The sequence below is a fragment of the Eleginops maclovinus genome, chromosome 7 (assembly GCF_036324505.1).
Source record: "Eleginops maclovinus isolate JMC-PN-2008 ecotype Puerto Natales chromosome 7, JC_Emac_rtc_rv5, whole genome shotgun sequence".
NCBI lineage: Eukaryota > Metazoa > Chordata > Actinopteri > Perciformes > Eleginopidae > Eleginops > Eleginops maclovinus.
This window is the reverse complement of record NC_086355.1, coordinates 24,867,749-24,895,617: the sequence shown is the minus strand read 5'-3', so window position 1 is coordinate 24,895,617 and position 27,869 is coordinate 24,867,749. Positions and strand designations below refer to the sequence as shown.

Genomic DNA, 27,869 nt, shown 5'->3' with positions numbered 1-27,869 from the left:
ATTTCCATTTGTTGTTTTGAAGGTGTGAAGCATTATGTAAGTGTCCCATTTTCAGAGGCTTGAAATGTGTTTACCCTTGACTTGTGAAGTGGATTCAAATGATGATAACCATGCAAAACACTCTTTGAATCTGACAGTATTAAACTGCAACATTTTTAAATGAATAAAGGTATTTTTTTGCTACTGCCTTAAACTGCTGTGCCAGTGAGTGGGTGAACATTTTACCAAGGAGGAAATGGGTAATTAGCACGATCAGCAAAGGTGAAAATGAACCATTAACAACTTCCTGAAACTTTAATAAGACAAAGTAATGTAGTATGTTGAGCTGACATGTGGGTATATGAATATTGTCCAACAATTACACAAGCGATGTTCACCCATTTATCAATTATATTTTATTGTTATATTAACAGTATTATATTAAACACCAATGGGTTTCCCATCCCCTAAACTGCCAGGGGTATACACAGTTTAAATACTGGCAACTTCTAATGATGAGAAATATGAACATTTATTTTAAAACTACAATTCCCAGTAGAAATTCCCGCCATAGAACATGTTGCGAAACACGCAAATAGCCAGCATGCGTGTAGTTCTTCCGATGTGCGAGTGGACTCGTACAAAATCCTGTTTGCCGCTGCTGGGCTGAATTCCTTGCCGCCGGTTGGCCGCTCGGGGATAACAAGGATAATTGTGGCTTATTGTTGAGTAAATAACAGTGTGTGGTTTAAAAAAGAATACATAAAAAATTAGAAGGAAATAATGACGGCAAAAAAGTCAGACGTTATACAATAAAAATAAAGAAGTATAAACAATAATTGTGGCTTGATATTGAGTAACACAAAAGTTGATAAATGTCATGAATTTTGGTTGACGGAGAGCATTTATCCGCATCTCAAGTCGTTATTACCGACACTCCATAGAATTCTATGGGAATACCCGGCAATTAATTGATTGATTGATTAATTGAAAATTAACGCTAAAGGGCCTCCCAGAGCGTGTGAAAATAATGCCAAGGGAACCTGACATAACGTCAACATAGGACGAGTTGGGAGTGAGAACGTGTTTCGCTGTACATCCTTCTAAAGTCCCCTCATGATGTCATAGTGATGTCATCGGGGTTATCTGGGATTGGGTTTGGGGAATCAAAATGTATAGAAGATAGTATATGTTCAAATGAAGACATGAACATGACAGTCTGTTACTTGGAATAAATATCAGTTGCATTATTGGAAATGTAGGATCCAGTGGTTTGGGAGCCTGACATTTTCTTGTATTTTGAAATTCGTGTGAGGCTGTTGACATTAAGTCGTTGTAAAATCATAGTAGTGGGCATCTAAGGACAGACTCCTGCTGCTTAATGGAGAGCTTTAAATGTAATCTGTTAAACCCACACTGAATAAATCCCTCACTCAGCAACATAAACACTTTCGGTCTCGCATGGAGAGATTCTACCCAGAGTTAGCCTTTGGTGTTTGAAAGAGTCTTACATAAGCACGTGTTAGCAGAGGCCTCTGTTGGACCTGACAGCGCTTCATAGAGAGCAAATGAGCATCTCGCCGATTAGCACCTTAACAAAGACAAGCAGCGCCGCGTGCCAACAGTGGCGAGTGTTTAAATTATCCACGGCTGCAGCCAAACATGTCCGCTGCAGGGCAGAAACTTCCCCCCACCACCTCCATCTCTGCCTGCCAAGTGAATCAAAAATGCTTTAAAAGCTGAGAATAGACTGCACGCTTCCTTTTGAGAGAAGATAGGCCAATATTTATTATGTTCTTTTAATATAAGTGCAAAAAAGCTAACTCCAGGTTTAGGTAACTACTATTTCACAGAGAAAATATTATCAAAAAGGCTGAATATGTGCTCGAATGATGCAATTTCTGAGGGTGAACTGGAAACACCTCTCTAAGGACTGCTGTGTGTTCTGCTCGTAAATCCTACAGGTCGTAATGAAGGCACAGGTCCCTGCCTCTGCTGGAGAGAAGGATTTGAGGGGCCTCATTCTGCATTTGTGTCTTCAAGTGAAGGATTTCAGGGAGCCTTCCTTCACGATACAGAGTATTTGTAGAAATACGTAGGGATAAGTTTGGAAATTGGTGAAGTTGTCAGTAATGTTGCATCATTTGAACGATACTGAGATAGAGGTGACATCATCATCACATTCATTCAGAAATATGACATGCACATGTACTCTACCTGCTTGGACAGCCAGAGCTCCGAGCTTTCTTCATGTCTCTGGAACAGAAGAGCAACGTACTGTATGATTGGTACACAGAGGGTTTTTTCAAATAGTGAACAGTAAAACAGTTTTGTAAATCACATTCTTTCAAACTACTTTTCTTCCTGCGTAACATTTGTGTTTCATATTTGGTGATATTTGTTTCTGCTATAATTGTCCAAGTCTGGCGGCCGAAAAAGAACCCATGCCAGGCCAGAATAAAAAAAATTGTATTGCCAAAAATAACAACATTTAAATTCTAGGGCCGTGTGTCTGTTATGTACACGGCTAAAGTCAGCTGAACAAGAGAAGTTAAGATAACATTGTTACACAGGTTACAAGCCTGGTGGTGAATTACATGCTACCATGCCAACGGATGAGCTGTTCTGTTTTCAGCTGGACTAGACTAGTGCAAGTAGCTATAGTGAGCATTGCACCAGACTCCATTTAAAAAAAATAATACATTATAATATTGAAGTGCACTACAGTGAATAAAATAAATACTCTGACAATAAAAAAAGCAAAACATAAAAAACATACAGGGCAGAGAAACAAAAAAGACAATATATTAAAAAGAGTTTGGTGTATCGTGAGCCACCATGCACATCTCTGGTTAGAATTAAGCTATTTAAAGTTAGATTGCTGCTTAGCAACTTGTAGTATGATGAACCAAAAGGCAAGATTCTATCTCATGTGGACAAATTCATTATGGGGGATGGCAAACTTCAAATTTTTGCTGCTGATGTTCTTTTTTTTAAATGTATGTATATATATATATATATATATATATATATATATATATATATACATGAAGTGCAACTAAACCATGCTGAGTGGTGGATTTGGGAAGTAACTATACATATAATGTACAGCACGTCAAAGTTAAATTAAGGACTGAAACTTGGTGGACTGATTGTTTCTGACTGTTTTCTAAACCCCACCCTAAAATGAAATTGTCTAATCATAGCATAGCAACCATAACTAGTAAGAACAGGTGTGTCTGTATGGACTACAGTGTGTGGGGTTATAGCTTGAAATATGGCTTTTATTTGATACCAAGTTATAACGAGGCCACATAACAGATAGCAGTCTGATAGTGATGCAAATCTTTAATGTTAACAGGACCCAATGTAATATCATGAGAGAAAAAAATGCCACGATTTAAAGGTCTCCTATTATACTATATTTCAACAATATATTATTGACCATATCTACAAAACATGTCTGAAGTGTTTTGCTCAAAATACCAAACAGATCCTCCATTGTAGCATGCCTCATCCCCCTCGATCTCAGCCCTGTTCCTGAAGTGCTGATTCTGTGACTGTAGCTTTAAATGAACTAGCTGCTGCTGGCCACGCCCCTTTGTAGCTGCTGCTGGCCACGCCCCCTTGGAGCTGCTGGTGGTCACGCCCCTTTGGAGCTACTGCTGGCCACGCCCCTTTGGAGCTACTGCTGGTCACGCCCCTTTGGAGCTGCTGCTGGCCACGCCCCTTTGGAGGGTCATGATCTCTCCCCTGAAGAGAGTTTTCTACCGGGAGAAACTCAGCTAAACGCTGCCGTGATTAACCTGATTTACAGCGTTAGCTCTGAGTGTTAGCCATGCTTGCTAATGTAAACACAGACCATATTATTTCCAAAACAGAGTGGGTTCAGCTCGCCCACTGTATTTGGTTACGATAGGTTGGGACGTGTCATGTGGGTGGGAGCCCACTTTTTCCTTATTACGTCATAAGGATGAGAAATCTCGATCAGCTCGTTTGTACCCCCGTTTTTAGAGATGTGGGTAAGGTGGAAAAGATAGAGGGTTTTATTTTACACATATTTATGTATAAAGACAGCAAAAAGTGCATTTTGCATAATAAGGGACCTTTAAGATGAGTGCATTATTAATGGCTACTTAAATTAAAAAACAGCTTCAATGGTTCAATCAAGACCTTAATATTCTGACTTCAATTCGTTCCAGAGATGCAAATATTATGTCCCAGGAAATGATGTCACAAGACGATTCGATGACTCTTTCTCTATACAGTATATAAAGAGTTACAAAGGTTTCCTCACAAAACCAAAACCAGTGTTTATTAAACTGTGTGTTACAGATAATACTCTTTATAACTGCTGAAAAGGTTACTGAGTGTCTCACAGAAAGAAATACTGAAGATCCTCACATTGTTTGACTAACTTGAATAATAAAGGCCATTTTTCTATCTGAGCTGCTCTTGACCTGGCAGCAGCACAGCAGATAGCAACCACTCATTGGATAATAGGAGGGAAACGATTTTGAAAAAAGTTAAAGTAAACAAATGCTGAGCGAACACTAGACCGAGTGCTACATTGGAAATGAAATATAATGAGGTAAAAGCTATTGCAAAGATTTGTCAACACAAAACTCACAGATGCAACCTTTAAAACCATTAGAGATTTATGAATGTACTTCAGGTATTATTTTTGTTTTCATCTTTAGCTGCTGTTTTATCTGCTGCTCACATCGTAAGCTTGAGATGTTAAGATTATTATTTAATGTCATTTATGTGAGTAGCATAAAAGCACTGGTACAAAAGTGTTGTTATAAACCCTGCGTTGTAGAATAATGTTAAAACATTGGAAGATCAATGCGTTCTAATAGTGAGTGCATTTCACTCCATCCCCAGGCTCTGTTAGATGAAACCCACAGTAGATTCCCAGATCAGCTGATGCTTTGCTAGCTTCTTGTCTCACCGTGACGCAGGCTCCGGTGGTGGTGTCACATACAGTCAAGATGGAGATGTTCTGGGCTCGGTTCAGCCACCTCACCGACGTCTTGGTCTTACTTATCCACTTCACCATGGTCACATAATGTTCCCTTTAAAAAAAAAAAAAATCCACACTGATTATTACTATTTACACTCTGAATGATAATGTAAATCTAATCATAAGACATTGTTTATGGTCAAATCTTATTTAACATGAAATGTGTACAGTGTGAATGGAAAACTACATATCTTGAAACAATTTCAAGGTAGTTGTAATGTGCTCTATGAATATGGTTATATCCATAACACACCTATCCTGTATGTGTTACAGGTTAATTGTATTGAGCTGTTTACTACTTTATGGGCAGTAAAATAATGCTTTCTATGTTGCTCCTGCCTCTAACAAACAGAACAATTCCACTTTACAATAAGACTACCGTTATAAAGGATTCATAGAGGGTTTATAATAAGGTAATTAATTAGGGTTTGAACACTTTATTAATCATTAAGAACCATTTATAAACCAGCTCTAACATAGTTTTCATACATCAACACAGGCTCACTATTTGGCAAGATGACTAAGCCTTATATTGGCTACCTAGCTAACTTCATCTTCTTCATCAGCCAGCATCGTTGGTATCTGTCGTTCACTGAGTTGATTCTCCCCCCATCCATCTTGATGTTTCTTGGCATCTCTTGAAGACGAAATCAGCTAAGTAGCCAATATAAAGCTTACTAGATAAATGTGGGCTCACTATTTGGCAAGCTACCAGCAACAATTGCCCTGTTTATCTGTTGTCTTATAAAAGCTTGTTAATGATTTATAAAGTGTTCACAACCTAATTAATAAATGAATTACAAACTATTCGTAAACCCTTTATAGTCTGTAGTCTTATTGTAAAGTGGTACCCAATAATGTGGTCAAATCTGTTTAGCCACTGTGCAATTGTATTTCATGCAAAGAAAATGACGAAATATAAAGCGTTTTAAGGTCAAGTGTCATAATATATCATAAAATTCCTTCACACAGTGGCTTTAACTAATAATAACAACTAAGCACAAGCACTCAAGCACTGTACTTCAGTAAGTTCAGGCTTAAACATGTTAGACCTCATTTGAGCTATACCATAACAATGATGCTGATATATATGTTATGATCCGTATACGTTTTCCCTGTTCTATTTTTGTCACGTCAAGATCTGTCCTTGTTTTCCTGTTTAATTTTGAAAAGTGTTCACCCCTGTGTTTTGTCAGCTGTCACTTCCTGTGTCTGTGTTTCCCTCCTGTTTGATTACCTGGTTGTCTTCACCTGGAGCCCCTGTGTTTCTCTTCCCTCATCACCTGTGTCTTGTTCGTGTGATTAGTCTTCTGTGCATTTGAATTATGAGAGAATTCGGGTTTGCCTGACCCAGCTCAGCCAATAAAGGATACTGAATTCTAAAAAACAGTCGTCTGCATTTGGGTCCCAACTGCTCCGCTCTCAAACCCTGACAATATATGCATCAAATATAATATATTAAATACTTTACATATAAAACACTCAGAGTGAGGGTAATTTAGCACAAGGAGTATATGTTTTGTATTTGATGCTAATATTTCTGTATTTTTCTTTAAGTGTGTTTTCTGAACGAAGTGCTTCTACACTATTCTGACAGTGTGATATTAGCAATTTGTATCAAAATGTTCCTTCTCCTATTTATCTGTTTAATATGAATTACCTATCCAAACTAATTCATGCTTTCAGACCGTTAAGTAGTTAAGGCTGGATAAGTTTAGGTTTTAGGGTATTTTGTTTTTGCTTGTAAAACACATTGCCTATAGAAAATCATCATACACCTTTATAATAGTTACTTTAATTATCATACAGCCTTAAATTAAAAACCCATTTTAAAAAAAGAGCTTTATTTAAAAATGTAGCTTTACAACATCAAAATAATGAAAAAAAGGGCGACAGTTCTGAATATTAACAAACAATGAAAAACTAGAATAACAGAATTGGAGAAGTCACCAGTCCCCTTATTTAATATTTCATATGGCCTCCTTTTGCTGCAATTACAGCATTCAGTCTAAAGAGAATATGTCTCTACTGGCTTTGCACACCTAGATTAGGGAATGTTTGCCCAGTATTTTAATAATTCATTTTTAATAATTGTCCAGACGTTTTTTTTAATGCTATGTTGGCTTCGATTATGCGGGTTAAAATGTGTACAAACAGCTCAAAAAAGTACATTTATTTTATTTTAATTCCAAGGGTGTAATGTGACAAAAGGTAGATATTTCCACAGGGTATGATGACTTTCTATTGGAACTGTATATGTGTTTTATATTTTCAGTTTGGTCTGTGCCCCTATTCTCCAGCTTCAGATTGTTTTTCAGTGTGTCCCCTTTCACATATGTCTTATAATAGTACTTGTATATTGTATGTAACTATTTGTGAATACATGATTTGAATGTTGGGATTAGCTAGTCAGTCCTTGTCAGTCCTTCAGTTACAGACGTGGACAGAATTGTGGGTACCCTTCCGTTAAAGAAAGAAAAACCCACAGCGGTCACTGACAGAACTTGAAACTGACAGGAGTAATAATAAATTAAAATGCATTGAAAAATAACAAAGGAAAACCAGACATTGCTTTTGAATTGTGGTTCAACAGAATCATTTAAAAAAACAAAATAATGAAACTGACCTGGACAAAAATAATGGTACCCTTAAGTTAATATTCTATTGCACAAGCTTTTGAGTCAATCACTGCAATCAAGCGACTTTGAAACTCTCAATGAGACTTCTGCACCTGTCGACAGGTATTTTGGCCCAATCCTCGTTAACAAACTGCTCCTGCTGTCTCAGGTTTCAAGGGTGCCAGATTGCATGTTTCGGCTCCTTCCACAGATGTTCAATAGATCAGGGCTCATAGAAGGCCACTTCAGAATAGTCCACAGTTTTGTTCTGAGCCATTCTTGGGTGTTTTTAGTTTTGTGTTTTGGGAACACCCATGACCTGCGACTTAGACTAAGCTTTCTGACACTGGGCAGCACATTTCGCTCCAGAATGCCTTGATAGTCTTGAGATTTCATGATACCCTGCACAGATTCAACACACCCTGTGCCAGATGCAGCAAAGCAGCCCCAGAACATCACCGAGCCTCCTTCATGTCTCACAATAGGTATAGTGTTCTTTTCTGTGTGTGCTTCCTTTTTGCATCTGTAAAAATAGAGCTGATGTGACTTGCCAAAAAGTTCCAGTTTTGTCTCATCTGTCCAAAGGACATTCTCCCAGAAGCTTTGTAGCTTGTCAACATGCATTGTGGCAAATTCCAGTCTCACTTTGTTATGATTTGCTTTCAACAGTAATGTCCTCCTCGGTCGTCTTCCATTAAGTCCACTTTGGCTCAAACAGCGGCGGATGGTGCGATCTGACACTGACGTACCTTGACCTTGGAGTTCACCTCTAATCTCTTTGGAAGTTGTTCAGGGTTCTTTGGTTACCATTCGTATTATCCGTCTCTTCAATTTCTCATCAATTTTCCTCTTGCAGCTACGTCCAGGGAAGTTGGCTACAGTCCCATGGACCTTAAACTTCTGAATAATATGTGCAACTGTAATCACAGGAACATCAAGCTGATTGGAAATGGTCTTATAGCCTTTACCTTTAACATGCTTTTCTATCATTTTCTTTCTAATATCCTGAGACAATTCTCTCCTTAGCTTTCTGTGCTCCATGTTCAGTGTGGTGCACACCATGATACTACACAGTACAGTGATTACTTTTCACCCTTTAAATAGGCAGACTGACTGATTACAAGTCTGAAGACACCTGTGATACTAATTAAAGGACACACCTTAATAATTTGACCCTGTGGTCTGCAGGGCACACGCTCCCCCACTTACAAAAGTGTCTACTGGGCAAATTCAGTATCTCAAAAGCCTTTTTCAGTGGAACAACAGCTGATAGGAGGGGCTGACAAAGAAAGAAGAAGTTCTTCTTACCGTAGCTTGAGTGTCTCTGGAGGCATGAGCTCCAATGTGTGCGTCGGCCCGTAAAGATTGACTACGTACAGCTTCACTGCCGGGTTGGGTTGGCCAGCCTGCAGGCACACACAGAGTCCAGACATCAGACACAAGCATTGCATCATCAAATGTGACTTGCTGCACAAGAAAAAAGTGATACAAAAATAAGTGCAGTTAGAAAACAAGGAAGTTGTTATTCAAAAGCTGTGGGGGTGTTGTTTGACTAAGTTAACAGCAGACAGGTTAAGACTGATTAAACATGATGCATTTTAGAAGCAATAAGTGCAGTAGAACAGAAGAGGCTTTTGCATTGTGTCATTGCTCTCTCTGTTTGACAATGTACATCTTGTGCAACCAAGAGAACCCCCGCCCCTCAGACATGATAACGCTGTTGGGATCATTGCAGTATAACAAATTACATTTTTTTCATTCCACCTGCGACGACTAATTCCACTTTGATTTCCTCTGCTGGCGCTGTGAGCACCATATAGAAACATGTAGCTGTGGCTGGGGTGGGGGGGGGGGGTCTCCAGAGGAAAGGGTGGAGAGGCCAGCAGTGATTCAACATGAGGCTCTTCCACGGCAGGAGCGGGGGTTTCAGGGGAAAGGGTACTGACTCTGAACTGATCAAGCTTCTCCTGGAGGAGAAATGAAGCACACAGGGCCGGAGTCTGTCTGCTCTGGGCCCCCAGCCAGGGCAGCGGTAGCAGGCGTATTGAGTAGTAGCAGGGGTCTCGGCCCTCACAGGTTAAACATATTAATCCTCGGCACCAGAGGTCAGCAGGAGGTTGTGGAAATCAGTGCTGTAATGTGGCTCAGAGGCATAAGGAGATGAAGGGTGTGTGCACTGGTGCATTATTTTGTGTTTGCTAATTGGATAGTGAGTGCAAAGATGTGTCTAAGGAACCTCAGGGTCTGGAGAAGGAAGCCATTCAGGACTGCCTTGAAATGGCGTTTATTCATAGCAAACAAATCCAACTCGTTGGTTGCTTTTTCTTCACTCTGCGGCCCAACTGAACCCAAAGAATCTTAATTGGGGTCGAGGTCGGGTGGGAGGGCAGTTCATCTGACGCAGCACTACATCACTTTCCTTCGTAGTCAAATAGCCCTCACATAGCCTGGAGGTGTGTTTGGGGTCTTATTGAAGAACAAATGATGGTCCCAGTAAGCACCAACCAAATGGGATGGCATGGCGCTGGTTAAGTGTGCCTTGAATTTTGGATACATTTTTCTTCATAGCAACAAATCCCCAAATCGTGAATTAAAACGACAACAATACCTGCTTCTTCACATTTGCCTGAGAGCATGGCTGTATCCAGTCTGATGTTATGATGACAGGTGTTTACCTTGGGGTATGGGTATTGCTTTCCTTTGGGGTATGTCATGCCGGTGAAGCGAGGTAGCGCCATGTTGGGCACCAAACTGTCATTAAGGACCAGGAAGGCCAACCTCTCTCCATCAGGGGACCACCAGTGGGCCACATGGGTCTGAAGGATCTCCTCTGTTCGGGAGGAAGAAAACACAACGGGGGGTTACATGTTTTCATCAAGCTCGGACATATTTTATGTGGTAGAATGAAACAATAAAATCGATTCAGCTTTGTTAAACACGGACCTTATTTTAGGTATCCAACCCAAAAGATGTTCAGAAAATGAGACAGGCCGAATACTCTGAACTGCTGTTTGGTGCATAAGCACACACAACAGTCAGAGTTTTCCCCCCAATAACCTGCAGGCGTAGGGAGGCGACCCTCTCGTCCAATGGGGTAGATTCCAACAAAGCAGCAGTCAACCGGGGGCTTGTGAGTATCCCCACACCTGCTCGGCACCTCTCACCTTGGGCAAATCCAGAGAAGAATAGAGTCCAACCCCTATCAAGAAGTAAGGTTCCAGACCGACGCTGTGCGTAGAGGTGAGCCCCACCAGATCCAACTGGTAACACTCCACCTCCCACACAAGCACCGGCTCCTTCCCCCCCAGAGAGGTGACGTTCCACGTCCCCAAAGCCAGCTTCCACCGCCCGGGTCTGGTCCGTCGAGACCCTCTGCTTTCACTGCCACCCTTCTGGCAGCGCACTCGACCCCATTGCTGTTTCCTCTAGGTGGTGGGACCGCGGGACGGAGAAGCGGAGGTGTTGCCCACATTGCTTTTTTGGGCTGTGCCCGGCCAGGCTCTGCGGCAAGCCCGGCCAGTAGACGCTCGCCGAGGAGTCCTCCTTCTGGGCCTGGCTCCAGAAGGGGACCCCGGGCTTCCTCCGGGCTGGGTATCCACACTTTCAAGTGTGTTATTCATGAGGTCTTTTGAACCAATCTTAGTCTGGCCCCTTACCTGAGACCAATTTGCCATGGGACACCCTACCAGGAACACAAGGTTCCAGACAACACAGCCCCCAGGTTCATCGGGGCACACAAACCTCTCCACCACGATAAGGTGCTGGTTCTCGGAAAGGCACCAAACACACTGTAATGGAAAATAAAAATGCCTGGAGAGGTATTAAACCAAGTTCTTCTTTAAGGGTCAATCATCGCTAATTGCAACATTATTGCACTTCCCCAACATAATTAGGCATAAAAGGAAAGAAGGAAGGTGGACCAACAGTGCGGATATTGCGGTCGCTTCCCTCTTTATGAGATTTACATAATACTCTTTTCTCCTGAGAGATGGCCAGTCTCTGAGTGCATGCAGTGTGTGTTTACTTAAAGCACACCCAGCGGGGAGATATTGGCAGTAGAACAAACATTATGAATATTTAATCTCTGCCTTTTATGAGGTAATGTCTCTCAATGAGGACATTTGTGCTTTATGGGACAGTCAGCCAACTATTTAAAATTTAGATAGATATTATCTGTTTATTCGCAATGTTTTCAAACCCACTGTGGCGACACAGTTTCTCAACACGTCATCATCTGACATCTAGATCCTGTTTAGTGTCTCCAGCAAGCTTATTCCAACAATTAGCAGGAACATCTCTGAATTTTTTTCAGAAGAAGAATAAATTATTTCCTGAGCTTTTGCTTGTAACACACATCATTTCAAAACACACTGACACCTCTCTAGCTCTCCAGCAGCCCTCTATGTGTGTGTTATTGTTGGCATGGACATGGCTGTCCATCCTGGCTCCTGGCTCGACCACCCTAACACCTGGCTGCAGTTCCTAACCCTCTCTGCCAATTAACCTACGCCCCATCCAGTCATCAGTCTCCAGTATATCAACCCCTGCTCTTCGATTATTCTCCCCCAGATCGCTACAACTTTATGGGATGAACGCCCAAGTCCCACTCTTTTTTGTGCCTGCTGGTTATTCAGGTGTGTTATTATACGGATATACAACTAAACAGGGACGTGCACAGACATGTGGAGAGGCTATTGCTCTAAACTGGAAAAGGGCCTCCCCCCAATTAAGATAATGTTTTAGAGCTCTTTATAAGGCATTGTTGTAAGTGGTCAAATAATGAAAGCATTATTACTGTTCTCCTTTTCACACTATAAAGGAGTTCAAAGATGGAGGTGTCTCCAAAAGAAACATTTTACATATATATATTCTTATTTTGAAACAGAATTATTAGAATCAGAATTAAGTAACATATACACTTCATTCTTTAATGCTATAAAAACATACTAAGACAACTGAACACTAGTGCAGTGCATTTGAATGGATTGTGGCTGCACTCAGGGATTGTTGTGAGTCCCATTAGACTGGAGAAGGTTATATATAGTCATTCATGTGATAATAAATATGTTGCCTAATTGTATAGAATATTTACAACCTGTTGTAAAGCTTTTGTGAACCAGTCATCTGGCCATCTTATCCATATTATACTACAGCTATTAGTAATATTTGACTTGATCACCAAGCTCTCAAATGTGTTCTGAACTGGAGGCTTGGGGTTAGCCCCCAACAGAAAATATTAACTTCACTCAGCACAGATATATACTTTGCATTTATCACTGATTTACATATTTGTTTTAATGAGTTATTAGTGTACTCCAATTTATGTAGTTGCTTGACATAATCACAGTGCTGCAGCTGCCCTGCTGGCACCTTTTATCCAGCTCCGCAAAGTCGCAGTCCTTTTAGCTGCCTCCTTCAGATATCTCTCTCTGCTTCAGTCTCCTCTGTCTTGAATCAGAAATGTAACATTAGGCTATGCATTAACAAAAAAACAACAAATATTACATTAATTAATTTGTATAGTAATTCACATCATCTCATAACAAAATAAGCCAAGGCGACTACTTGGGACATTTTTAGTTTTGCGGCCCATATCTCATTAAAATATCTAATGTTAGTAACTATTAAAGAAAAATGGGGACAATTCTGTTTTATTGTAGTTTGACCATTGTAACTGCTGAGCACACATACTGATTAAATAGGGCTTCTAACTAATTTCTTTAAATAAACTCACTAATTAATGAAACCAGTTCAATACGCATTACTCTTATTCATATCATTCTTTATGAGCGCAGTAATGGTAAGGTATCGAATTGCCTATTTATTTAGTATTCCATAACTTAATAACAGAGATGGTCAAACTAAAGTGGTAGAGACGTGGGAAAACTCCTACAATGAAGTGGGACAGTGAAGTGTTCTCCCTTTGTGAGAGGGCGATCAGGTGAAGAGAGCGAGCGTTGAGGGAGTTTACAGAGCAGATGAAAAGAACAATAACAAGTATATTTAAGTGTTTGTTTTGTAAATAACCGACGGTGTCAAAAGGAAGTAAAGTCCCCTGGTTTGTCCCCTATACTTTAACTGCCATGAGAAAACTCAAAATAAATTTTCCAAAATCCGACACTATAGAGGCGGTCTTAAGCATCGGAACCAATAGCCACAGTATTATAAGAAAGATGTACTTTTATTAATCTCCGTGGGGGAAATTCGAGAATTCTGCGTTTGACCCATCCTAGTGTTAGGAGCAGTGGGCTGCCATATATACGGCGCCCGGGGAGCAGTGTAGGGAACGGTGCCTTGCTCAGGGACCAAAACTTACCCGGTTTAAAACACTTTTGTGGTTATACTGTGTGGAATGAGTTCACACTGAAACGAGTTATTCATTCAAAAGTGTTTTTAAAGCATATTTGAAAGCGGGGACATTTCCGGGGACAGATTGACCAGGGATTGGCCACCAAAGCCAGGCAGGCATTTGGTATGATCATCCTAGCCATAAGAGGCCGGACTCGGAGGACTTTCCTTTACTCTCAGCTGTCAGATTGTAAACAAAGTCACGTGACTGGGGACGCTGACAAGATGTGTTTCCCGCAGAGAGACGCTACAATACTAAAATACGATGTACCTTTATTAATCCCCGTGGGGAGATTTAAGTGTTTAGGCAGTAACAGAGAAGAGTAAAAACAGTACAGGTTCACACAGGGATATGAAACACAAATTTAAAAATTCAAAAAAATAAAAATAAATAGATATAGATAAGTAACGAGAGTATTGTTAAAAATATGCCCATGTATGTGTTCAGAAGAGAGTGCAGGTCAAAGTTATTGTCATTTTGGGTTTATCATGTTGATTAGGCCACAACACAAAAACAAAAAAACTCTCGCTGTCTCCAGAGGGGCAGATCAGCCAAAAAGGGCACACGGGCCATTGCCCGGGCAGTTTTACCCCGTACCTGTGCACGTCCCTGCACCTGAACATCAGCAGGAGAGGACTGTTTAAAAGTTGAGATGCTTCCCGGTTGATACACATCAGCAGAAGAGGACCCTTTAAAGTAGAGACACTACATACTGATATACACCTGAACATCAGCAGGAGAGGACTCTTTAAAGTAGAGACACTATACTGATATACCCCTGAACAACAGCAGGAGAGGACTCTTTAAAGTTAGAGACATTACACTGAACATCAGCAGGAGAGGACTCTTTAAAGTAGAGACACTATACTGATATACCCCTGAACAACAGCAGGAGAGGACTCTTTAAAGTAGAGACACTACACTGAACACCAGCAGGTGAGGACTCTTTAAAGTAGAGACACTACATACTGATATACACCTGAACATCAGGAGGAGAGGACTCTTTAAAGTAGAGACACTACATACTGATATACACCTGAACATCAGCAGGAGAGGACTCTTTAAAGTAGAGACACTACATACTGATATACACCTGAACATCAGCAGGAGAGGACTCTTTAAAGTAGAGACGTTACATACTGATATACACCTGACCATCAGCAGGAGAGGACTCTTTAAAGTAGAGACACTACATACTGATATACACCTGAACATCAGGAGGAGAGGACTCTTTAAAGTAGAGACACTACATACTGATATACACCTGAACATCAGCAGGAGAGGACTCTTTAAAGTAGAGACACTACATACTGATATACACCTGAACATCAGCAGGAGAGGACTCTTTAAAGTAGAGACACTACATACTGATATACACCTGAACATCAGCAGGAGAGGACTCTTTAAAGTAGAGACACTACATACTGATATACACCTGAACATCAACAGGAGAGGACTCTTTAAAGTAGAGACACTACATAATGATATACACCTGAACATCAGCAGGAGAGGACTCTTTAGAGTGGAGACACTACATACTGATATACACCTGAACATCAGCAGGAGAGGACTCTTTAAAGTAGAGACACTACATACTGATATACACCTGAACATCAGCAGGAGAGGACTCTTTAAAGTAGAGACACTACATACTGATATACACCTGAACATCAGCAGGAGAGGACTCTTTAAAGTAGAGACACTACATACTGATATACACCTGAACATCAGCAGGAGAGGACTCTTTAAAGTAGAGACACTATATACTGATATACACCTGAACATCAGCAGGAGAGGACTCTTTAAAGTAGAGACACTACATACTGATATACACCTGAACATGGGCATAAAATGTCCTCTTTACTGAACGTGTCACACCTGTCCAGTCAGTGGCAATAAGTCTTGATGTGAGACATATTTGCAGGCGAGTGCTTTTTATGTTGGTGATGGTATTTCTCCCGCTCCAGACTTTTGGACTAAATAATTAGGCATGAGGAAAGGTTGATATGTACCTTCATAGAGCCAGTCAGCAATCCCATTGAAGATGATGCCTTCCTTCCCTGAAGACGTTATCCTCAGTGAGTTACTCTTGACATCTGATTGGTAGTAGATGTTATTTTCAAATATGTAGATCTGTGGAGGCAAAGCACACAGTCATAACTCATAGAGGGCCTATTATGCTTTTGGGGGTTTTCCCTGCTCCTGTTGTGTGTAATATAGGTGTATGTGCATGCAAAGTATTAACTATTACAGTACACGCATGCTCAATTATCCAAAAGTATTGAAGGTGAAAGGTATTGTTAATAAACAGAGATAACCTATCATGTACTTTCAACTGTTTTGTTGGAAGAAAACCTATTCCGCCTCGAATACCAGAACCAGAACCATCTACCTGTAGGGATTTCAAGTTCTGACACTTTGGCTCCAAAACCCAACGGCCCAAATATGTTCTGAGCTGGAACCACTTAAGCAGCCACCATTGGAAACAGCTACTTTAGGAAAATAGCTGGCAGGTGATTGGATAAACAATCCGTCAGTCGGGATAAAGCTGCCTTCACATGATAGACAATTTGCGCCAAGCCTTGTGGTTAAATGAGCAAATTAGTTTTGTTTCTATGGTTACCTCACATGCTTGAATGTGCCATATCATACAGCTGTTATTTCATTGGTTGTGCGTCCAAAGATCAGGGGATTCAAGGTCAAATATAAACGAAATTGTCTTTCCATAGGAACTTAACGGCACAGCAAAGCATTCATGGCCAATTTGCCCATGAAGGTACAGACGTTCTTTGTTTAAATACTGCCAATGTAGCGGGAACAGAATGATACTCTCACACAGGTTCCCCCCGGTGCTACACATTTATTTGTTTTAATATTTCTGGATGAAACAAAAGATCACCTTCATGTCTACACTCGCCATTTTCCCCGAATCACACTTCTCTTTGTACTCAAACTCTCATTCTTCTCCGTGCTCTCGCGAGACTTGACGGGACACTCTCATCATAAATGCACTGAGACAATACAGACACCTGCTGGTAATCTCTCAAAACATGTTAGCAATATCGCCTATGAACACAATCATTTTAGCACAACAAGTTATGTTCCTAACCACAAGCAATACACAACAGCACATCATCTTCTACTACTAACTTTTAACTACTGAATACAACTGAATAATACGACTGTATGCCACACATGCGTCGGACATTAGCTACCTTATACACCAACGGGTTGTCACATACATGACGATGATGGGTTTTTGGCTAATGTGAAAAGCCAGCTGCCAAAATAAGTACTTGTTGACTATTTGCCAATGAATGTATGTTTGAATGGCTGTGATACTAAGGATTGCCGAGTGAAAAATGCTGCCAACATTTCCCTGTTGATAAAAACAATGCTGAACTCACTGACACACGTCACAACATACAAATCCAACATCTCAGACACTGTCAACGTCACACTGATCAAAGTCTGTCTAGGAAACACAATCTTTGTTCAGTCTGTCTATAAAGCTGGACGTCTGTGGTCTTAAGTGATCTTACATAACACTTCACGTGCAAAGGGTCTCCCTCTGCACTGACACAACCTCAAAGTCAGCAGGCCGTCTGCTGTCGGCCTGCAGGACCCCGAGACCTCAGTAGTCCGGAGGGCAGACCATTCATGAGCTAAAGGTTCAAGAATACTTATCTAACAGCAGAATCTGCAAAAGAGAAGTAGGAGGAACCATTTCTGCAACTGTACAGTGAGTGTAGTCGGCCATTTATAGTTATTGTTGTGTTCTCGTCAGCTGTGCAACGTTTGTCTCCCTGGTTCCATCAATGTTTTTTGTGTGTGGCAGTTAAACAAAATATCTAATGCTCTGATACTAAAACTGTTCTGCCCTTCATTCATAAGTTTGTTGTGTAATGAAGGTTTCGCGTTGTCATGGTTTATTGTTACTATAGGACTTTTATTTTGAGACTTTAATTTAGACAACATGGTACAGGAAGTAGGAGAACAAGTGAACAGAAAAGCATGGCAGTAGACCTACTCAACTTTTCCTATACAACCTGAAGAGTTTAACAAGTCACGTCTGTCCGAAAGCAATGACTGTAAGTGTATGAAGTAGTTATAAACATGTATTGTTTTTATGTGATGACATTTGGAATGTTTAAACTGAATGAGCAAATGTGTTAGCTTGGCTGCTAGCGTTAGCATTCGGGCTAGCGTTAGCATTATTGACTTTTTATTTACCTTACATACACTTGGTGATCTTATGTGTTAATCTGTGTTTGCTATACTTGCATGTATGAGATCACTAAGTGCCTTGTATCTTCTTTTTTCTATAGTTTCACTCTCTCTGAATGTCAGCTGACTGCAAGGAAGTCAATAAAAGAGCATGGCTGCTCATTCCCTGGCTCTCAAAAGCGTTTGGCTGGCTGTTTAATCCATGTTAACACCGTGACAGTACAACACATAGAGAAAACATTTAGAAACTGCTCGAATTTGACCCAATGGCAAAAGCAAGGTTAAAGACCTGGCAAATTGGAAATATAGTTTTGTAAAAGTAAAGTTTTGTAACTATTTAAAAACATCTTTGAATGGTGTTTGGATTTAAGAAGTGCTCATAACTCCAAATGTAATATGACAACCTCCAAGCTCTGGCGATGACCGTCACGTGGAGATTTGTACAAAAAGACCAAAACCAGTGTGTCCATCTCTCAGTAGTTTCCCACCTTCATCCCCGGTCTGTGGCTCTCAGCAAACCAAAGATATTAATGTCCTCTGAAGGTGCTCACTGCCAGACACTGAACCAATTCAAGAAATTCAAACAACTCCTAAGAACGAAACTGTGTGTGCATTGCTTAAAACATGATGAACTGACACCTAATTCATATTCCAAACAAAACTTTCTAGAATCTTAATGAGAATACACAAATTCCCAAATAATTGCCATGACTGCCTACGGACATAATGCCCACGTTAGGTTGTTGTTTCCAAAGATGCTCTTCTAGCTAATGATGCTTCACGGTCCACTCGAGAGCGAAAACGCCTTCACGTCTGTCTGGCTCTCACCCTTATCACCATAATGACTTCCTAATGGAGTCCTGTTTGATTTATGCTCAAATATTACACGCCTAAATGTGCTAACACGGACAAAGCGGCTCTACGTTGCTGTGGCCCTTAAGCTGTCAAATAAAACCCCAGACCATCTGTCTGGGGTAGATTAATAAAAAAAAGGTATGATTGGAGAAAATGTGCATCTAATTAGTTCCATTCAAAAATGTTTCATTTGGAAAAGTTGGAAATTAACCCTTAAATGGTTTCTGTATCCGATGGATCATTTATTTGACTGTGTCTGTGTATTAGGGGGTAATATTGGTGTTGCATAGGTGTAATAAGGGTCTATTAACATTGTAATATGGTTGCAATAACAGCGTAATATGTGTGTAATATGGTTGTGATAGGGTTTAGATAACATCTGGGTGTAATATTGGTTTACATGGGTGTAATATGGGTCTAACAGTTTATGGGTATAATAAGGGGTTAATATAGGTGTAATCATGGTGTAGCATGCATGTAATAAAGGAGTAATATGGGTGATAAACGGGTGTAATAATGGTGTAACATGGGTTAAATTGGGGCTGGATAATTGTGTAATATGGGTGTAATGTAGAAATGACCAAACAACTAATGTTCCAAAACATTAAATACCTATTTAAGGGTAAAGAATTAGAACATATAACACCTTTTTTGTTTCCTTTCAGTTCAGAGACACATGCGCTAAAAGCACATATTGTATCGGCCTGGAGCTGAAGATAAGTTATTATGTTATTGTCTCCACAATTACAGAGGCTTCAAATGACTGCTTTTCCTTTTAAGTTCTGACGTCAGATAAGGACTAAGCATTCACCAAGAAATAAGTTGAAGGCAACATTAAACCTTATTTTATTTTTCTGTGCTAGCCAAATTAATTGCAAGGAGAGCAACCTCACAACCTAATGTTGATTCAATGTGTCTCCATTAGTCCGTTCATAAATGCAGTGAGACATCAATGAAAACAGGTGTTTCATTTCACCAACCTTGAATCGTGTATCTTAAAAAAACAACATGCTTTTAGAATAATGTAGTTAATTGAGCAGGTGGGAGTCACAAATAAGTACATGTAAAAATAAATGAAATAACCCTGAGCTGAGATAAAGCTCATGCAGACACAGTCATATGGTAAAGGGTGAAGCTGGGGAAAATGTGTCTGTGTTCTCACCAGCTGTTGGCCTTGAACCCCCCAGGCAGCGTACTGCAGCACGGAGTTCACCACCTCAGGGGGGTCCAGCTCCCAAACCTCCCTGAGAGAGAAAGAGAAAAATAAGAAACAGAAGAAGAGAGAAACACAGACATTACACATGAGAATATACAAAGGGATTTTGGGAATATAAAAACTGAAATAAAATAAGAATAAACATTTAGTAACAGTATGAATATATGTTAAACATGTAGATATTGAAATGTGCAGGTACCAGTGCACGTTGTTTTTGATGCGTTATGGTTAACCCTTGATTGTGCAGCCCGATGGCTACAGGCACAAGAGATTGTCGAGGAGGGATGAGTCTCTGGCAAACAAGGGATGTCATCACGTAACCCAGCGGTGGTCACGTATGTTGACAATTGTCATAAATAAATATCTTTTTTAACCTGACTCCATTCTGTTTCCTCCTTTCAATGACCCTGAATCATATCTACATATAGTACAAAAACTGCATTTACATTTGAATTAAAAAACGGTAACTACTTTGTAAACTTTATAATGTATGCACAATTTGTTTAAGGTTTATTTAAAAGTAGGTTAGTCTAATATGGTGTATATTAACTTATTCTGTACATTGTAAGACTGTGTATTCCATAGATAATCTCTATATATTCTGTAAGTATGTACATATTATCAGTTTATGTTATATATTTATATTTCATGTGGAATGTCTTTCTTTTTTTACATGCTACTGTGCGAAACTATTTCCTTATGTCAATAATGTGTACACAATTGTATCTAATCTAATCTCTAGGACATTGTGCTTATTACATTTCTTTATACAGTTTTTTATGTTTTATAGACCAAACTATCAATCAAGAAAATGTTGTTGAATTAATCATTGATGAAAAAGTACCTGAAGCCTTAAAACACACATGTCCTATGGGCTGTATTATAAAAACAACAGTGTCATCTCAAAATGAAACAGGAGGCAGGTAGCGGCATCTGCAGCATGACGGGGTTCAGCACTTTGGACAGAGAGTGTGTCCCACCTGTACAGCAGCAGGAGGCTGCAGACTGTCTGTTGATCTACTGATGATGTTCATCAAACTGAGCATACACACATTCTTACATCTGGTCTAAGTGTGTGTATGGACAGAAGTTGCCTCAAGTTCAAGATTTGATCCTGAACTTTGAAAATTACAATGATGTATTCAAACAAAAAAAAAGTATTTTAATAGTTTTTATCAGATTGAATATGTTTTGGATCCAGTTTAACAATTTCTTTGAATAGATATGTTTTTCCACATTTCAATGTTATCTTTATTTTGGTATTGAATCATAATGGTTTTCATTTGCAGATGTTATGCTTTCAGATTCTGATGTTTTTTTGGTTCAAGATTAAAATATATTTTCTTTTTTCTCTTTCAAATCATATTTTTCCGTGATGACATCTACATCTCGACAATGCAGCATGCAGTAACCACACTTCTTGAGATATAAATGAAGGTCGTATCTAAAGGTCCGAGCAAAGTTGGCAAGAGCTCAATTTTGCTACAGAAAAAAATGAAAAGACCACTCCAAATATTTCTTAAATGTATGGCAGACAGTCCAGTGTCTGTTGAATCCCAACACAGAAAAATATGGTCAGTAGTTTAAAGAATACAATAAGAAAAAAGAAAATCATTTAACTCAAAGACATGTCTATAAATAATAAAACAAGAGAAAATGATAATGCTGAAGTGGTCTCTTAATTTTCTCCGAGGCTTTATGTTAGTTGATTAGCTGATTCTTTTTTTCAGAGACTAAATTCAATACAGCAGACATCCCTACAGTGGGTAATTTGGGGTTTAGTGTCTTCCCCAAGGACACCTCGACATGTTGTCAGCGGGGGCTGGGATCAAGTCAAAGTCAAAGTCCACTTTATTGTCAAAGTTTCCATGTGTGTTATACATACAGAAAATTGAAATACCGTTTCTGGCAGTCCCACAGTGCAAATATAAAAGAACATATAACATAAAAAGACAAGAGCCTAGAAAAAAAAAGGGGGGGGGGGGTAAAAAGGGGTGTACAAAAACATTTTTAAAAATATATACATATGTTAGACACAATCAACAGTTTGACGGTAGTGCAAGTAGATCTTTAGTGCAAAGTACATTTTCAGTAGCAGCGGAGAATAGAAAGTGACTGGTGCTGGATGAGGGACGGGTGTGTGAGGGAGGGGGATTAATGTCCTGGTACATTTCCATTGAGGCTGTGGGGAAAGGTGGGTGGGACGGAGGGTGGAGAGGTCAGGGGAGAGATGGGAGCGGGGGTAGAGGGAGATGAGAGAGGTTTCAAGGTTTCAAGGTTTCAAGGCTTTATTTGTCATATGCACAGCAGATACAGCATATATGTTGGCAATGAAAATCTTATGTCGCGTGCTCCTCCAACAACTCAACATACATGGTGCAAATAACATAAATAAAATAGTGCAAAAGAGAAGAATATTTACAATAACAACAATAAAGATTTGAGGATGTGAAATATATACATATGTGGAATACACTGAAAGTATTTAAACACTTTACACTGTTGAATGAGGAGGTATGGGCAGATGCATATATTATGTATAGCAGATATATATGGCAGATATGTACAATATATAGATATGTGTACTATAAACAGATATGTATGGCAGATGTGTAAAATATACAGTATATATATGTATGTGTGTACTATAAACAGATGTGAGTAGACATTCACACAGCTCAGGAGTTCAGTAGTCTTATAGCCTGTGGTATAAAACTGTCTCTGAGTCTGGTGGTCTTGGTCCGGATGCTGCGGTACCGTCTGCCAGACGGCAGCAGACAGAACAGATTGTTGCTGGGGTGATGGGGGTCCTTTAATATCCTACCGGCCTTCTTCCTACACCGCTGGGTGTAGAGGTCCTCCATGGATGGCAGCTCCGTCCTGGTGATGTGCTGAGCAGTTTTCACCACCCTCTGTAGAGTCTTACGGTTGAGGGCGGTGCAACTGCCATACCAGGCGGTGATGCAGCCAGTCAGGATACTCTCGATGGTGCACCTGTAGAAGTTGCAGAGTATCCTGGAGTCCATGTTGAACTTCCGCAGCCTGCGGAGGAAGAAGAGCCGCTGTCGAGCCGTCTTGGATATGACCCTGGTGTGATGTGTCCATGTCAGGTCCTCACTGATGTTTACCCCGAGGAACCTGAAGCTGCTGACTCTCTCCACAGGATTCCCGTCGATGGTGATGGGTGTGTGTGCCTCTCTCTGCCTCTTCCTGTAGTCCACAATCAGCTCCTTTGTTTTGCTGACGTTGAGATGGAGGTTGTTGTCCTGGCACCAAGATGTCAGGGCTCTGACCTCCTCTCTGTACGCCGTCTCGTCGCCGTCTGTGATCAGGCCGATGACGGTTGTGTCGTCAGCAAACTTGATGATGGTGTTGGAGCTGTGTGTGGCCACGCAGTCGTGCGTGAACAGGGAGTAGAGGAGAGGGCTGAGCACACAACCCTGAGGGGCTCCGGTGTTGAGGGTCAAGGTGGAGGATGTGATGTTCCCCATCCGCACTGCCTGGGATCTGCCCGTCAGGAAGCTCATGATCCAGTCACAGAGGGCGCTGTTGAGCCCAAGGTCCCTGAGCTTAATGATGAGCTTGGAGGGCACAATGGTGTTGAATGCTGAACTGTAGTCAATGAACAGCATTCTCACATAAGTGTTCCTCTGGTCCAGGTGGGAGAGGGCAGTGTGGAGGGTGAGGGAGATGGCATCATCCGTGGACCTGTTTGCTCTGTAGGCAAACTGCAGGGGGTCCAGTGAGTCAGGGAGGGAGGAGGTGATAAAAGTTTTGACTAACCGCTCAAAGCACTTCATGATGATGGAGGTGAGTGCAACTGGGCGGTAGTCATTGAGGCAGATGGGTTTTGTCTTTTTGGGGACAGGGACAATGATGGACTCTTTAAAGCATGTGGGGACTACAGACTGGAGCAATGACCTATTGAAAATGTCTGTGAACACATCTGCCAGCTGAACTGCACACACCTTGAGAGCACGGCCAGGGATGCCATCAGGTCCTGGAGCCCTGTGTGCGTTGATCCTTTTCAGAGATCTACACACATCTGCACTGGTTAAAACCAGTGAGCAGGGATCCTGGGCCTTTGGTGCCTCCACAGCCGGGGGCTTCTCAAAGCGTGCATAAAATGTGTTCAGTTCATCTGGGAGAGATGCAGACACTTCCTCAGCACCACTCGTTGTCCTTTTGTAGTCTGTTATTGTTTTTAGTTTTTAGAGGGGGAGAGAGGGAGGGATGGAGAGAGGGGGAGCGAGAGGAGAGAGGGAGGGAAAGGAAAGAGGGAGGGAGAGAGAGAGTGAGAGGAGAGAGGGAGGGAGGGAGGGAGGGAGGGAGGGAGGGAGGGAGGGGAGGAGGGAGAGAGTTCAGCATCCTGACCGCCTGGTGGAAGAAGCTGTTCCTCAGCCTGGTGGAGCTCGAGCAGAGGCTGCGGAACCTTCTCCCTGAAGGCAGGAGGCTGAAGAGGCTGTTGCAGGGGTGGGTGGGGCCGAGTGCTTTGCGGGTGAGTTGGGTGCTGTAGATGTCCTGTAGTGTAGGGAGTGAGACCCCGATGATCCTCTGGGCAGAGTTCACGATGCGCTGCAGGCTCTTGCGGTTGGAAGCGGTGCAGCTTCCAAACCACAGTGTGATGCAGTTGCTGAGGATGCTCTCAGTGGCGCCTCGGTAGAATGAGAGCATGACGGGGGGGGGGCTTGAGCTTCCTGATGAAGTAGAGGCGTTGCTGGGCCTTCTTTGCCAGTGCAGTGGTGTTGTGTTTCCAGGTGAGGTCATCTGTGATGGTCACACCCAGGAATTTGGTGCTGCTCACCTGCTCCACAGCAGCACCATTGATGGTCAGAGGGAGGGGGGGTTTAGAGTGGGTTCTCCTGAAGTCAACAACAATCTCTTTTGTTTTCCCCACATTGAGGAAGAGGTTGTTATTTTGGCACCAACGGGCGAGCTGGTTCACTTCCTTCCTGTAGGTAGTCTCATTGTTGAGGCTGATGAGACCCACCACGGTAGTGTCGTCCGCTAACCCTCTGATTGGTAAACATTTTGTATTCTATGCCCCATATTTAGCTGCAACATGGCCTTTAGTTTTACACAACTGAACTGTTCAGCTCATCAGGACCCTGCAGTCACTATTCCGCATCCGTTGCAGGAAAAAAAAATCTGATGAGGAAACTTTAAGTGAGCCAACTTTATCTACAAAATGTATTTCCATGATGGCTCAGATTTAGTTTTTTTTTTTATAGCAGAGGTTTTCAAACAGTGATGTCTATTACACATAAATGTTACTCACAAATCACAGTGTATGGATTACTCCCTATAAAAAACAGTTTTTCGTTTTTCAATATTTGAGGTGATTCAGTCGTAGCTGATCGGAATGCAATGGTAGCAATTTCCTAAAATGGAGTTGCAGTTATCTCAATGTGTGTCTCCATCTGAGACACCGCCATTCCCCACAAATCCATCAAACAAATGTATGATTTAAAGCAACCAGCTTTCAATGTTATCAGCTGATTAGATCAACAAAATGTTAATTCTGAGGAAACACAGGACCTTCAGAAGACCGTTAGTCCAGCCCTGCCACTGATTTTGTATTACCGGACACACGTACCTGAATAACATCAGAATTTAGTGTTATGTACTTAAACTACGTAGATATGTCATTTATGTTAGGTAATACTTTCTGTTTGTTAAGGTACTTGGAAAAAATGCAACATCTTTGCACAATAGTATCCTATGTACAGTACCTACTATGATCTGTTGATGTGCTTTTTATATTTATTACCACTTTTTATTTTTAACTCATGTGCAATGCCTTGTTTACATTTTGCTGTAACAAAACTATTTCCCAAATTGGAATAATAAAGTACATTTATTCTTAACTAATCTTAAAGTACTGATTTGAAGCAAAAGCCCAACATTAACCACATGTTTCAGCTGCAACTGTTCCACAACATGTAGCAGGTGCAGTCTGTTCGGTCGTAAGAATTATACTGCTTACATCTGATCATGGTCTGTGGTCTGAGAGGTGTGGAACACATTCCTTTTATGCAGGTCACAAAAATAAAGATAATACTTTTATCGCACTTAGTCATTACTGAAGTATCTGTGCTGTACTGGATTGCTTGGCTCACAGCTAAAGAGTTTAATACTCAGTGGTGGAAAATAACAAAATATATTACATTAACTCAAGTACCATACTTTCTATTTAGACATGCTACACTACTTCATTTTTACTTCCTCTCTCTTCCATTTCAGGGTCAAGTATAACACTTTTTACTCCACTAGATTCATTTAACATTAATAATTACTAGTTCCTTCCTGCATAAAAAAAGCTGCTATGCTGATACGATATGATGGAGAACTGTGCTACTAATTCATAAATACAACCAAGTATTTTAACTTGACCCAACATTGACAAACACAATAGTAAAATGCTCTTACATGTATTTGTTATTGATAAGAACGTTGTTAAAAGACTCACTGCTCATGATGAGTTCTTGTAACTTTTGATGCATTGAGAACATTTGGCTGGTCATACTGTCCGTCCACTGAAGTAACACGTTGAACTCAGGACTTTAACATGTAAGAGAGCATATTGAGCTCCTCTTATTTGTATCACTATTTTTATTTCTTTATTTCTTTTATCTCTTCTTAATATTTATATTGCATTGTTGAGGAACCTGTGACACCACAACTACATTGTATGTGTCCCCGGTGAGTAAGAAAATACAACAAAAACACAACACAGTGTCAGAAAATACAACCCTCTCTCTTTTCCTCCTTACCCACATCTCTAAAAACGGGGGTACAAACGAGCTGATCCAGATTTGCTTCGGTTATGAAATCATAATCATAGTTTCTCCCGTTAGAAAACTCTATTCAGAGAGATCATGACGCTCCAAAGGGGCGTGGCCAGCAGCAGCTCCAAAGGGGCGTGGCCAGCAGCAGCTAGTTCATTTAAAGCTACAGTCACAGAATCAGCACTTCAGGAACAGGGCTGAGATAGAGGGGGGTGAGGCATGCTACAATGGGGGATCTGTTTGCTATTTTGAGCAAAACACTTCAGACATGTTTTGTAGATATGAGACCTACAATATATTGTTAAAATATAGCAAAATATGAGACCTTTAAGACATACATATCCAAGCATCCTGTCTCATGCTTCAAATCAGCTGTAGCTCTTTTTGTAGTATAACGGCCCATTGTCCATATTTAATTGGCCCTCAGTAAATTCTAAAAGTATAATGGTATATGGCCAACACATGAAACTTGTTCTTGTCTTATATTGTACTTCTTAAATATATATGTACAAAGGTGTTATGCAGTATTCATGTGTTAATAAGCATAGTTTTTCAAATAATTCAGTCAATCTCTGTTGATCAAAAGCCCAATAACTTATTTACATAGTAAGCTCGAAATAGACCCTTCATTTGCCCCCGTATTATAAGCAATCTGAAGCTTCTGTTTTAAGGAATGAGCTGCCAACACTTTTTCTAACAAAATAAACGAAACCCTACAGAGAGCTGTGATGTACGCTGTTGGTTTTCTTAAAGCATATTCAAGCATCAAGCACAATTTACCTACATCTGATTGATTGTGATAACTTTTAAC

At 40.7% G+C, this 27,869-nt stretch overlaps 1 protein-coding gene across 4 annotated transcripts in view; it reads right to left on the bottom strand.

Moving 5' to 3' along the window:
• Positions 1 to 27,869, bottom strand: part of LOC134867715 (inactive dipeptidyl peptidase 10-like) — a 679,335-nt gene that overhangs the window by 379,032 nt on the left and 272,434 nt on the right. For all 4 annotated transcript variants that reach the window (XR_010166171.1, XR_010166173.1, XR_010166172.1 and 1 more), the window contains exons 7-12: positions 20,217 to 20,298; positions 15,985 to 16,105; positions 10,299 to 10,453; positions 8,932 to 9,029; positions 4,934 to 5,057; positions 2,197 to 2,235 (exon numbers count right to left, since the gene is read on the bottom strand). Coding sequence is in view for 1 of the 4 variants with exons in the window: in XM_063888497.1 (XP_063744567.1) it covers positions 2,197 to 2,235; positions 4,934 to 5,057; positions 8,932 to 9,029; positions 10,299 to 10,453; positions 15,985 to 16,105; positions 20,217 to 20,298 (619 nt within the window). In the remaining 3 variants the exon portion in view is untranslated. The remainder of the gene's footprint in view (positions 1 to 2,196; positions 2,236 to 4,933; positions 5,058 to 8,931; positions 9,030 to 10,298; positions 10,454 to 15,984; positions 16,106 to 20,216; positions 20,299 to 27,869) is intronic.